The sequence below is a fragment of the Nuphar pumila genome, chromosome 2, assembly GCF_984573655.1.
Source record: "Nuphar pumila chromosome 2, dmNupPumi1.hap1.1, whole genome shotgun sequence".
Lineage (NCBI taxonomy): Eukaryota > Viridiplantae > Streptophyta > Magnoliopsida > Nymphaeales > Nymphaeaceae > Nuphar > Nuphar pumila.
Window position 1 is genome coordinate 11,855,120 of NC_143250.1, and position 12,109 is coordinate 11,867,228.

The following is a 12,109-nucleotide window of genomic DNA, read 5'->3' on the forward strand; positions in this document are numbered from 1 at the left end:
TGACAAGAAATTAACGAACTAGAGATTGGTGTTCGGGCGCAGGTAGAGTGGAGAACAAGAAGATCAGCGCCTCGAGACAGGACCATATCTATGGCAGCCTAAAGACCAGTGCAGCCAGGTCTCCAATCTCGGGTGCAGTTTCTCCGTGCAATAAATGAAAAAGAAAAAACCACACAAGATCAAATTCTTGAAATATCATGGTTTTAAATAAGATTAATGACATAATATCAGAAATACTTCATTTTGGTACAAGTAGATTAGGTAGAGAACATCTTGGACCTTGGGTGATGTGCCTCCCCACAATAGAAGAGCATCCAAGGCTCCATGATATGAACCCCACCTTCTGGGATGGACCACTTGATCTTGAAATACATCATGCTCCGCCTGAACAGCACGGTGGGACCACTGGGCACACAGCTTTGGATGGCCCGTACCAATGGCTGCTTGGCTGATGTTCACTGTGATGGTGGAGAGTGGCCAAGATACCTTGAACTGAATCTGCTAAAGGGCTCTTGAACCTGATCTGCTCTCATAGGTTGTTTGTCTTATAGGACAGCCAAAAAGTGAACAAATACTGCACACTTGAACAATAACAGGAAAAAGTACACGTAACCCATTTTGCTAGATTTCATTGATAAAATCTTATCATGGTGTAAATGTCAAAAATGCTCCTAGGAATTTTGAGATTTTTAGTCTTGTAAGTTCACCATTTGCTCCGTCTTTCTCCTCTGTAAATAAGCAACTGAATCTGTCAAAACAGAAACCGTTTGATATGCAATTTCGAACATGACACAGGAATTTGCTTTTGGCTTAAAAAGACATAATTTAGATAGTTGAATACGATTTTCATTGCATCAAAAATCACTGATTTCTGATATACGGTTGCAAAGGTATGGCTTACGCAAGTTGACTATATCAAGTGCTATCCGATTTCAGGTATGATTCGACCCAAATATATGTATAGGATCCAAGCACGAATTTGAATAAATAATATACATAAATTAATAATAGCATCAAGAAAGAAGAGAAAAGAAAGCATATCTTTCACCAGCGAAAGACACCCAAAACCATGCTGATTGAAATAGAAAAAAAAAATTAAGACTGAAGGTTAGATCAACTTACTTTAACTTAAACTATCATCAAAATATAATCGGGCTCAAGTTTTTATGTACACCCAAGGTTTACGAGTACACTGAATGGAGTAGACCTAGGTTTTCCTCTTGGCTACATGGCACAAGGCTACCCAAAAGGATTTCTCCGTTGCTCCTCCCTAGGGTGAGACCCTCTATTTATAGAGTATGGAGACTTCAGTCTCCTATTAAGAAAAAAGAGTCTCAATTGATGTCAACCTCCTAACCACACTTTCTTAATTGATAAGGTCATCCCTCGTTAGGTAATATTTTGAATTAAAATAAAACTCTAAAAGTTGTAGAGATTTTAAGGATGCCAAAGACAAAATTTAACAAACATAATAATTACAAGCATATCCCAAAAACAAGATTTACAAAAAACTTATTTAGCAAATCACAACTTTTACGCAATATATCCGTATTTACTATTATACTATTTAGGACCATATTGAAAGTTATACTAGAGATTTGGCCTTAATATAATGCACCCATGTTAGTTACCTTTACGAGCATTAGAAAAACTTTGCTCACCTAGTACATAGACAATACGGTACCAATATAGGACACACTGATTGTCTAAAACCAAAATCCGTGTAGCCAAACCTCTCTCGAAGGCTACTAATGAGTGCGGTTATTAACCATTGTCTCTCAATAAGGCTATTTGTCCCCACGCATATTAAATTGCCTAACTGGCAAAGAAACAATGTCGGGTCTATTGCAAGCATGTGTTTTGCATGCTCCACGGTCTCTGGCAGGACTTCAGGTGATTTCCCACATAGGTGTCGCGAATAGGTCTATCTCTTGAAGGCCTCATATTCAACGGACCCTACTGCAGAAAAATAATAAGAAACATTACATCACCCAAACTCACTCTGACTTATACCCGTAACCTGATTTTTGAGACATCAAAGGCAGTGTATCCAAAGTTCTAAGGCTGGTTTTTTTTTTCCTGTATCCAAATTGACACTAATATAAGTGTCCAAATGAGCTCAAGACTTAAAAGGGAAAGTTGTCAAATTTGTTGATGAGATGAAAAAGTCTTGGTCTATATTAGGATGCGCTTTAATGTCTGATATATGGATTGACAAGAAAAATCGGCCACACATAAATATTTTGGCTTCATGCCCTAAAGGCATAGTCTTTTTGAAATCTAAATACGCTAAAAGGCCAAAAACTGCTGAATATATTGAGGAGTATATATCATATACTATTAAAAAAAATGGATCAAACAAAGCGGTTTAGTTTGTATTAGATAATGAGTCAAATTACGTGAAAGCATGGGTTGTAGTCTAGGTAAGATACCCTCATATTTTTACATCATCTTGTGTTGCACACTATATTGATCTAATGCTTGAATGTTGTGATAGATTGCTGAAATTAGCCCATACATTATTGGATGCAAAAAGGATTGCAAATTTTATGTACAAATCACAATTTTACATTTTATGAAAAATCATACAATGGATAGAGAGATACAAAGGTTTGGGGCTACTTGTTTTGCTACTAAATTTTTATGTTTACATTCTATATTGAAAATGAAAAATAAGTTAGGTTTTTTGGTGCTTCTTTAAAATGGAGAAATTTAGAAAAGGTTACGAAAGAAGAAGGACAAGAGGTGACTGATATCATACAAGGAAAGGGGTTTGGTGAAAATGGAAGAGAAATAGTAGCAAAAATAGAACCACTTGTAAAACTTTTGAGGATGGTAAATAGAGATGGTTCTACCATAGGTTACTTGTATGAAGGCACAAATTGCAAGGTTGTAAGTATCATATCATTACCCGTATCAGTCGAGAGAAAATTAAAAAGTCTAAAAAATCAAGAAAAATAAAAAAATTTAGCAAAAAATCTAAAAAACATCATAACACATGAAACAATGATGAATTGCATAAAATACCTTAGTTGTCAAAGGCGCTAGGTGAAGCCTAGGCGAACTAGTCGGTACCCCAATTAAAAAATAAATAAAAATACAAAATATGTAAACAAAGTTAATAAACTGCTAAAATTAATAACAAACATGTATACAACATAAAATCAATCAATAATAAGCAATAGACAAAACAAAATATGTCGTCGAACACTATAAGGCAACTATATTAAATAACCTGCTTAAACAAATTAAGAATAAATGAACAATTGAATAAACAATAGTTACAAATACAATGCAACTAACAATATAAATGAACAATATACTATAAATAAAATCATGTATGCAAACAAATTAACAACAATAGACATAAAATACGCAATTGACAAATAAAAAGAATAAATAAACAAACCATGCAACTGATAATTGATAATGTAAACAAAAGGCAACTACATAATTTAAACACAATTAAAGTCTTAACAATATTAAATTTGCATCCAAGTCATATTAAAATGTTATAAGTCATAACTAAACTACTGAGAGTTCATGATAACTAAAAACATCACATTTAACCAACTGTCTTATATGTCAATCTTCATCTCTAAACTATAAACATCCTAAAACTAAACTATTTAAGGCATATAGGCCAAGAATTAGGGTAGAAAATTCTCATTGTTGCATCCAACTGTTGCACCACTGCTTCTTCATATTTGTTGTCTTTTTTGGCAAGTGAAATTAATCAAGCTTGCTGCGTTGGGTCATCATCTTCAAAATCTGGAACAATGGTTGAAATTTCTTCTTTGCATTTTTTCAACATTCTTCTTCTTTCAATTGTTTTTCTAGTTAATTAGCACAAAAAGTTGCAGGAATAGATGGAGAATAATATGAACATAGATTTTGACAAAAACCTGCAATATGTTACTTAAATCTATGCAGCCCACCTCTCTGGTCGCGGTACACCATCCATGCTTCTGTAGTATCACCATGCAGGATCATCTCAATGACATAAATGTGAAAACGACATCGAAAGATCTAAAATAAAACATAACCAATTAACCACCAAATAAAAATATAGGCATACAAATATTCGACAAGTTTACACACACGTAACAAACTTAAGTCCTAACAATATGAATGGGTGGAAAACACACTCTTCCTTGAGTGGAAAAAGGGTGAAAATGCACTCTTGAGAAAATTGCAAAATTCATCTCCCTTGTGCACGGATCGATCCCCAAATCACTCTCACGGCTCCTAGGGTGCGTGGGTTTCCCTCTAGTGGCCTTTACACAAATGAAGGAGTTGGCCCTCAAGAGGTCTTTAAAACCTAAAATGAAAAAATAACACTTCCAGCCTTTTTAAAGTGCGTCAAAGGTGTATTGTACAATACAACCTGAATCATATGATATAGGGTTGTATCATACGATACACCCGATCCAGATACGATACACACTCGTATCACGTATCACGATACGAGTGTGTATCATATCATTTTCTCCCAAAGTTACAGTACAACAATGATAAATTGTGTTAAAGAAGTAATCATAAGTTTTTATAAAGGTAGAGTAGATAAGTATATGAGACATCATTGATTATAGATGGGTGGTCAACTTGAAAAGTGACTTATATGTTGTTGCTGAATATTTAAATCTACAACTTTTTTATAATGGTCTTGTGAAGATGGACAATGAAATCATAGAATGATTAAAGGCAATGATGAAAAAGATGGTTCAGAAAGAAGAAAAGAATGATTTTACTTCACAATTGACTTATTATCATTTAAAAGATCCAAAGATTTTCAATGAGATTACAATATCTCTTCTTCGTACTGCACATCTATGTAAGTTTCAATTTTGATTTCCATTTTGTAAATTTTTTTACCTTAAAATATATTTTTAATTTCTCATTATTTGATTTTGTTTTCATTAGGGATATGGTGGAAAATGAGTGGAGCAAATGTCTCTATTTTGCAAAATTTAGCAATTAAAATACTTAATCAACCATGCAGTACATCTGCATGTGAAAGAAATTCAAGTGCATTTGAAGTGACACATAGCAAAAAGAGGAACCGTCTTGAACCAACAACTTTTACTAATTTAGTGTATGTGTGCATGAACATGAACATGCACATGCAAAAGACTTCAGTTGAAAAAGAAACAAAAGATTTTCACCCTATTGTGTATGAAGACATTAAAGCATTTGCATATGGCTCAATTGAAGAAAGAAATGAAGATGATGATGAAGCGAATGAAAACATTGAAGGCGAAGGAATTGATGAACACTTTTGATTTCTTAGCTAATAGCACATGGTCTTTTGTATAAACTTAAAACTTTATAATGTTTGCTTTCTTATGAACTTGTGATCATTTTTTTTTCTTTTGATACTTGATTATTGTTTACGGTGGTTTACGGTGGTTTACGGTGGTTTGGACATATTCGGCGAAGGCCTAATGATGCTCCAGTTAGAAGGTTGGAGAAATGGGAAAATATATTAGTTAAAAGAGGTCGGGGTAGGCCTAGGAAGACTTGGATGGAGATGATAGGAAAGGATATGAATGCTTTGAACCTCACCGAGGACATGGCGTTGGATAGAAATGATTGGAGGAAAAAGATTCATGTGGAAGACCCAAAATGAATTTCTTTTTTGGTTCATATCGCTGACCCCAATTGTTTTGGGATGAAGGCGTAGTTGTTGTTGTTGTTGTATACTTGATTATTGATACTTAATGTTTAATGGTTTAGTTGATACTTACATATATGAAGTTTGTTAATTTAGTTGATACTTGTTACATATTGATGTTGATGGTTTAGTTGATACTTCTTACATATGTTTGATACTTCCTACATATGGTTAGTGGAATGAAAATAGATTTTAGTTTTCGTTGTGAGATTTTAAACTCCCTAAGAGCACGGGGTAAGCCCACGAAGTTTTACGCTGTCAAGACAGCGACCGTATGGCAAGCAGAGCCAGCGCGGCTAGATCTTTGATCCTGAGGAAGGTTTCTCCGTGTAAATATAAAAAAAAAATTATGTAATTAGTCTATTTTTTTTAGTTTTTATATTTTTTGAAAAATTATTTGATTTTTTATATTCTTTTAGAGATTTTGCTGAAAAAAAACTCAAGAAATATTTAGAAAGTTGAAAATCTCAAGAGAAATTGTTGTTTTAAACTTTTGCCACTATGCTAGTTGTTAGCTATTCCTCACGGCTAGTTGTCTTATGGCTTATACACCATGCAATGTACATAGCTTACGACACAAGGAGCTATGCACACTACAAAGTGTACATAGTTCATGACACAAGGAGCTATGCACACTCCAAAGTGTACATAGCTCATGACACAAGGAGCTATGCACACCATAGTTTGAAAACTCACCGGGTCAACCTGGTGACTCGGCCTGGATCATTTAAGTACTGGGTCAAAATCCAGTACAACTCACCCATGTACAAAACTCGGCCGAGTCGGATGAGTTTTAGCATGACTCGGTCGAGTTTGCCCATGACTCAACAGAGTCATACATATATGATATATTTTATATATAATTGCATATATTATATGAAATATAATATAAATATTATGTATATTACATATTAAAATATAGTTAAACATGCATTAATAAAATTATACATTAAAATATTATAAAAAATATCATATAATGCATATTATATATAATATATTGATAACATACTATAAAATATACATGGTATACATATATATATTTATATATTTTATATAAAATATAAACTTAACATGACCCGGCCAAGTCACTGAGTCACTCAAGGACGAGCCGAGTGACGAGTCACCGGGTTTTAAAACATTGATGCACACTACAAAGCGTACATAGCTTACGACACAAGGGAACAAGTTATGTATAAAGTATACATAGCTTATGACCAAAACAAAAGAGAAAAAATATACAAAGATAACAAGAAAAAAATGTAATATACATTGACATTGAACAATAAACAATGAATCATGATTTTAACAAGGATACAAGAATGCAACTCTTGTGCAATCCTATTCTTACACTTTCTTGAAAATATGTACATGGGCCTTATTGTAGTTATTATCAAGTGTTTGTGATGCATGCAGTTGGAGAAGAAAGTGAAAAGACATGATGTCTACTACACTAATTAACAGATCATTCCAAGGATTTACGTAACCTGAAGATAACTTCAGCTTCCATAATCCTTGAAAAACTCAATGTAGAAAGATTGAACTTCAATGAGACTATCATTCACTGCATTAGAATTCATCGCTGTTTCTTCCTAGCTGTATAACATATAACTGTTTATTCCTAGCTTCATGTTCATATAATTCAAGAAAATGCAATCCAAAGGTGTAAAAGAAATTTGTGTTTTTCTGAAATACACAGCAAAGGGAACTTATGATTTTCTGCTACTGTTCACTTCAATTTGGCATGTGTGGCAGTTGAAACCAATCATTTATTACCCTTGAGTATTTTGATGAGACTCTGTAGAAAGACACACACCAGCCTAACTAATTTGTTTTGCGCATATTTATCCTGAAAAAAGAAAAGGATAAAAAAACTGTGAGACTTCATTCATCGCTGTTTCTTCCTAGCAGTAATACATATAACTGTTTCATCCTAGCTGCATGTTCATATAATTCAAGAAAATGCAATTCAAAGCTGCAAAAGAAATGTGTTTTTCTGAAATACATAGCAAAGGGAACTTATAAAAAATAAAATTTTAAATAAGCAAACCGAAGTGATTCAAAATGGATTTACCTAATGTTTTCTTCAGGTTGGGTGGGTAAGGGAATCTCTAAATTCAGCTTCAAGCCTTCAATGATGCCTTCATAGACATAATCAGCATATGCAATACACTGCAGGCTTAGCAAGGCCCTTGATACATACAGCAAATATCTCGGCAGTAGTCATGGTAGTCGCAGTAGTTGGAGGAGGAGGAGAAGGTGCATGATAAATTTCCCATGCCTGTCAATGTAACATGACTCAAGGGGTTATTTTGATTGACCTTCAAAAATATTTGGCATGCACTTACACTTTATACTGCGACTACATAATCATCTAGATTTTACTGGATGTCAAGCAGTTTACCTGTTATCTTGGAAGTCCATTAGTCAACAGATATTTGTGAAGGGGTGGGGGGTAGCAACAAAAGTTTTTGTTTGTAATAGATTTGAGAGCAGGAAGTTTCTTACAATCCTAACAAAAGTGGATAGCAGGTTGGATGACAAAAAAATAGCAAGGAAAACAATCACTCGATGCATTACCTGTGAGCCATATGCTTGAGGCAACAGAAATCAAAGAACCCCTTTTTGTGAAGTTTTCATTTGGGGTCAACTCTCACAACTTAATCACTCAAAAGCTTTGGTGCTGGGTAGTTCCACTTGGGACTCCAATCGGGGTTATCCTTCATATCTATTTGTAACAAAATGAAATGAAAACACAAGTTTTTAGTAACAACTCTGGAAAGCCCAACTTTAAAAAGAAGCCAATTCACACAAGATCGACTATGAGTCTATGATATTAGGAATGGATCAGGTATATCATGGTTGGTAACAGAAAAAAAAGTGCAAATGCTACTTTTTGCATATTAATAATCCACTATTTCTCATGTATGTTAGCAAAATTAAAATCTATCTTCATGAAAATGGCAGTGGTAGCAAAGTAACATAATTATTATATGAAATCAATTAGAAACTGAAAATCAAAGTAACATAGATCACCATGGCGAGGGAGCTCTGGAATCAAGAAGCCCAGAAGTGGCCTTGAACAACAGCAGTGTCCAACATATTTAGGCCACACAAACCAACATGAAAGGGCTTCATTACTAATGCTCCAAAAAAATTGAGTCTCATGACAACAAATTATGCTCCACAACAACAGTCATATAGGCCTCATGGCATCTGGGTAGTTCCTTGACCACCTTTTATCGTAATCTGACTCAGTATACTAAAAAAATATGTGCAACACATTTCAATATTGTGCCACATGTTCAATATGATAAGACTCTCTCAAGTGGCGCTCACAACAAATTGAGCCTCAGGCCTGTAGATCCTGCTCAATAACATCCATAAAGCTCTCATGGCATCAGGATGACTCTTCTGACCACCTTTTATCATAATCTTATTCAGGATAATAAAAGAGACTGCATCTGGCTCACATCCTTGAATTGACATCTCAACTAATAGCAAGAACGCCTGCCAAAATTTTCTTCTTTGTAATAAGACATCCAGTAATGTATTGTATATAACTATTGTAGGATTTATATCCTTCTCTTTCATCTGGTTGTAGAGCTTCAGGGCAGTAGACAAACTTCCCTCCTTACAAAGGCCATAAATAAGGGAACCACATGTAACAACATTTGGCATCAAACCAGTGTCATACATATCATTTAGAAGCTTTGCCACTAAAAGATTTTGTTTTTCCTTCACAGCAGCATGGATAAGAATGTTGTAAGACACAATGTCAGGAAATGTGCCATCCAAACCTTTGATGCTCATGAAGAACTTATAAGCATTTCTAACCAAACCTTTTTTGCAAAGGCTATCAAGAAGCACATTATAAGTAACGATACTAGGAGTAAGCCCCCGACCAGTCATGGACTTCAAGAGCTTAAAGCAGTCGGAATAATTTTCAGCCATGCTAAAGTACTGAACCAAACAAGTAAAACTTATGGTATCAAGTTTGTAGCCTTTGACTGCCATTACATGCAAGACTCTTCGAATCAATGACAAGTCCTTTTGCTTGCACGCTGCAGACAACATTGTATTGCAAGAAACCATGTCAATGCTGTCACCAATGTGTTCCAACTGACAGAAAAGTTGAAATGCTTCCTGAATACATCCCTTTTTGCAAAATCCGTTAAGTAGTGTATTATATGTACAAGCAGTCGGGAGAAAACCATTTTCCTCTAATCGTCTCACTAGGGACAAAGCCTCCTGTGGTCGCCCTTCATGACACAAACAACGCAAGTAAATATTCCACACGACAACGTCGAAAACCTCGCCCATCGCCGCAACATGGTGCAGCAGTCTAATGGCGGGACTAGATTGACCAGCATCAACAAGCCCTCCGGCTAAAGCGCTAAAAGTATACGCATCAAGAGGACACCTCTTCTCATCCATAACTCGCAGCAACTCGCAAGCATCCAGAATCATATCTTGACGACATAGTTCGCGGATAATTATGTTGTACGTAACCAAATCTGGTTCACACCTGTTCGATTCCATCTTATCCAAAACCACAAACACCTCTCCGATCTTCCCACGATCACACAGAAACTTAATCATCGTCGTGTAGCTCACCACATTAGGCTGATGCCCGTCAAACACCATATAATTCATAACCGAATAAGCTTCCTCCCACAATCCTGCTCTGCATAACCCATGTATCAACACCGTGTATGTACATGCGTTATTCGCATAACCCTTCTTCCGCAAACAACCAAACATTGCCAGAGCATTAGAATTCATCCCAGATTTGCAGAACCCCGCAAGGAGAGGATTATAAGTATACACATTGGGGCAAAATCCCTTCTCCAAAAGCACGCAGAACAGCGAAAACGCCTCGCGAAGACAACCGTCCCGAGTCAGCATAACGATCAAAAGATTCACACTGGGTGGGGTTGGAAGGTACCCCAAGTTCAACATAATGTCCACCACACTAACAGCAGCCACCAAATCATACAAGCCCAGAAATTTCCTCAAAACCGCCATCAAGCATGTGAAAGAAGGCACGAACCCCTGTTTGCGCATATCACGAATGACGCAAAAAGCGTCGCCGTAAAGCCCTAGCCTAACCAGGCCGTTAACGAGTATGTTATACGTTGAAGCGTTGCGCAAGAATCCGGATTCCCTTATTTTGTCGAGAATCAGACATACCTGATCCAACGAAACAGTCCTGGATTTCAAATAGTGGTAGAGGAGATGATTGTAGTCGTGGATGGCGGGCTTGCCCTCGACCATTTTCATGTAATTCAGGGCCTTGAGCGCTTCGGCCAGCAAGCCATTTGAAGCGTAGAAGCGAACCTCCAGTTGCAGGAATTTGAGGAATCTGTGGTGTTGGGGCTTCCTCTTGGGCGAGGGTTCTTCAGGGAGATGTAGGGCTTCGAGGGCGGAGGAGTAGCTGACGAACCAGCGGAGAAATGGGGCAAAGTGGGGTGAGCTTCTTCCGGAGGCCCAACGCTTCATTCCGGTGAAGCATCGAGGTGCAGGGAAGATGGAAACGTGAAGCATCGATATAGTTCGTGGATGGAAACGTGAAGCATCGAGGTGCAGCAACGGCGCGGCCACTTTCAGCTTCATCTTGCGCGGCAGCGGAAACGGGCCAGCTTTCTCTGTCAAAAAAAAAATTTTAAACAGCAATTTCATGACTATTAATTTCTCGTGAGATTTTCAAAAAATTTTATTTTTCTCGGTAAAATCTTGGAAAAATAGAAGAAAATCAAATAATTTCTCAAAATTTTTAAAAAAAAACTAACTAACTAACTAATTATACAATTAAAATTTACATGAAAAAAAAATAAAATCCACTGTGAATTCCAAATAATCATATCTAATCAATGAATAAGATAAAACGACAAGCTTCATTTTCTTCTAGAATAGCTACTTCATTTTGTACAATTATCAATATACCAACTATGTAACACATTGGAACTTGTAAAAAAAACTTATGAAAATTGAGAGCATAACAAAAACTAAGACATGCAATGGCTTAATCACCCACCTAAATGCTACATGTCTTACAAATTCTTAGGGGAATGCAAAAAATCAGCTTCCCAATGAAAAGTGAAAAACAGAATTTAAACAAGTCCCATAAAGGTCATCTTATGCTACATAAAATAAGATTGTTTTTTCAAAAATAACACCAAAATATTGTGATAAAAGTGTAATATTTTCATAATTGGCGATATTTTGAAAATACAGACATATTTTGGCTTACATGATTATCGCAATATTTTCAGAATATCGCCAATATCAGTGACACTGGTCTAAACAGATAAACATGGCTGCTACCTTGCATTAGGTGTTCCAAAAGGATGAGAAGAAGGGACAAATCTAAGGAATGAGAAAAAAGGGAGAAAGAGAAAGAGAGTCTCGCCATTGTCGATAGAAGAGGGAGAGAAA

At 35.9% G+C, this 12,109-nt stretch overlaps 1 protein-coding gene across 2 annotated transcripts; it reads right to left on the reverse strand.

Moving 5' to 3' along the window:
- Nucleotides 1-273: 273 nt before the first annotated feature.
- LOC149844768 (uncharacterized) lies at nucleotides 274-10,729 on the reverse strand. 2 transcript variants are annotated; one of them, XM_089997333.1, is made up of 4 exons: nucleotides 8,708-10,729; nucleotides 8,252-8,399; nucleotides 7,746-7,952; nucleotides 274-728 (listed from the first exon to the last, which is right to left on the reverse strand). In XM_089997333.1, the coding sequence occupies exon 1, from the start codon at nucleotides 10,697-10,699 to the stop codon at nucleotides 8,996-8,998; it is 1,704 nt and encodes a 567-aa protein (XP_089853459.1). In that variant the 5' UTR covers nucleotides 10,700-10,729; the 3' UTR covers nucleotides 274-728; nucleotides 7,746-7,952; nucleotides 8,252-8,399; nucleotides 8,708-8,995. The 2 variants fall into 2 exon arrangements, with proteins under 2 accessions (XP_089853459.1, XP_089853458.1); XM_089997332.1 differs by lacking the exon at nucleotides 274-728 and adding an exon at nucleotides 7,413-7,520.
- Between the last annotated feature and the right edge of the window lie 1,380 nt (nucleotides 10,730-12,109).

Bases quoted from the DNA above. Each gene is read 5' to 3' on its own strand.
- LOC149844768 (XM_089997333.1), bottom strand. From the start codon at position 10,699: ATGGCGGTTTTGAGGAAATTTCTGGGCTTGTATGATTTGGTGGCTGCT.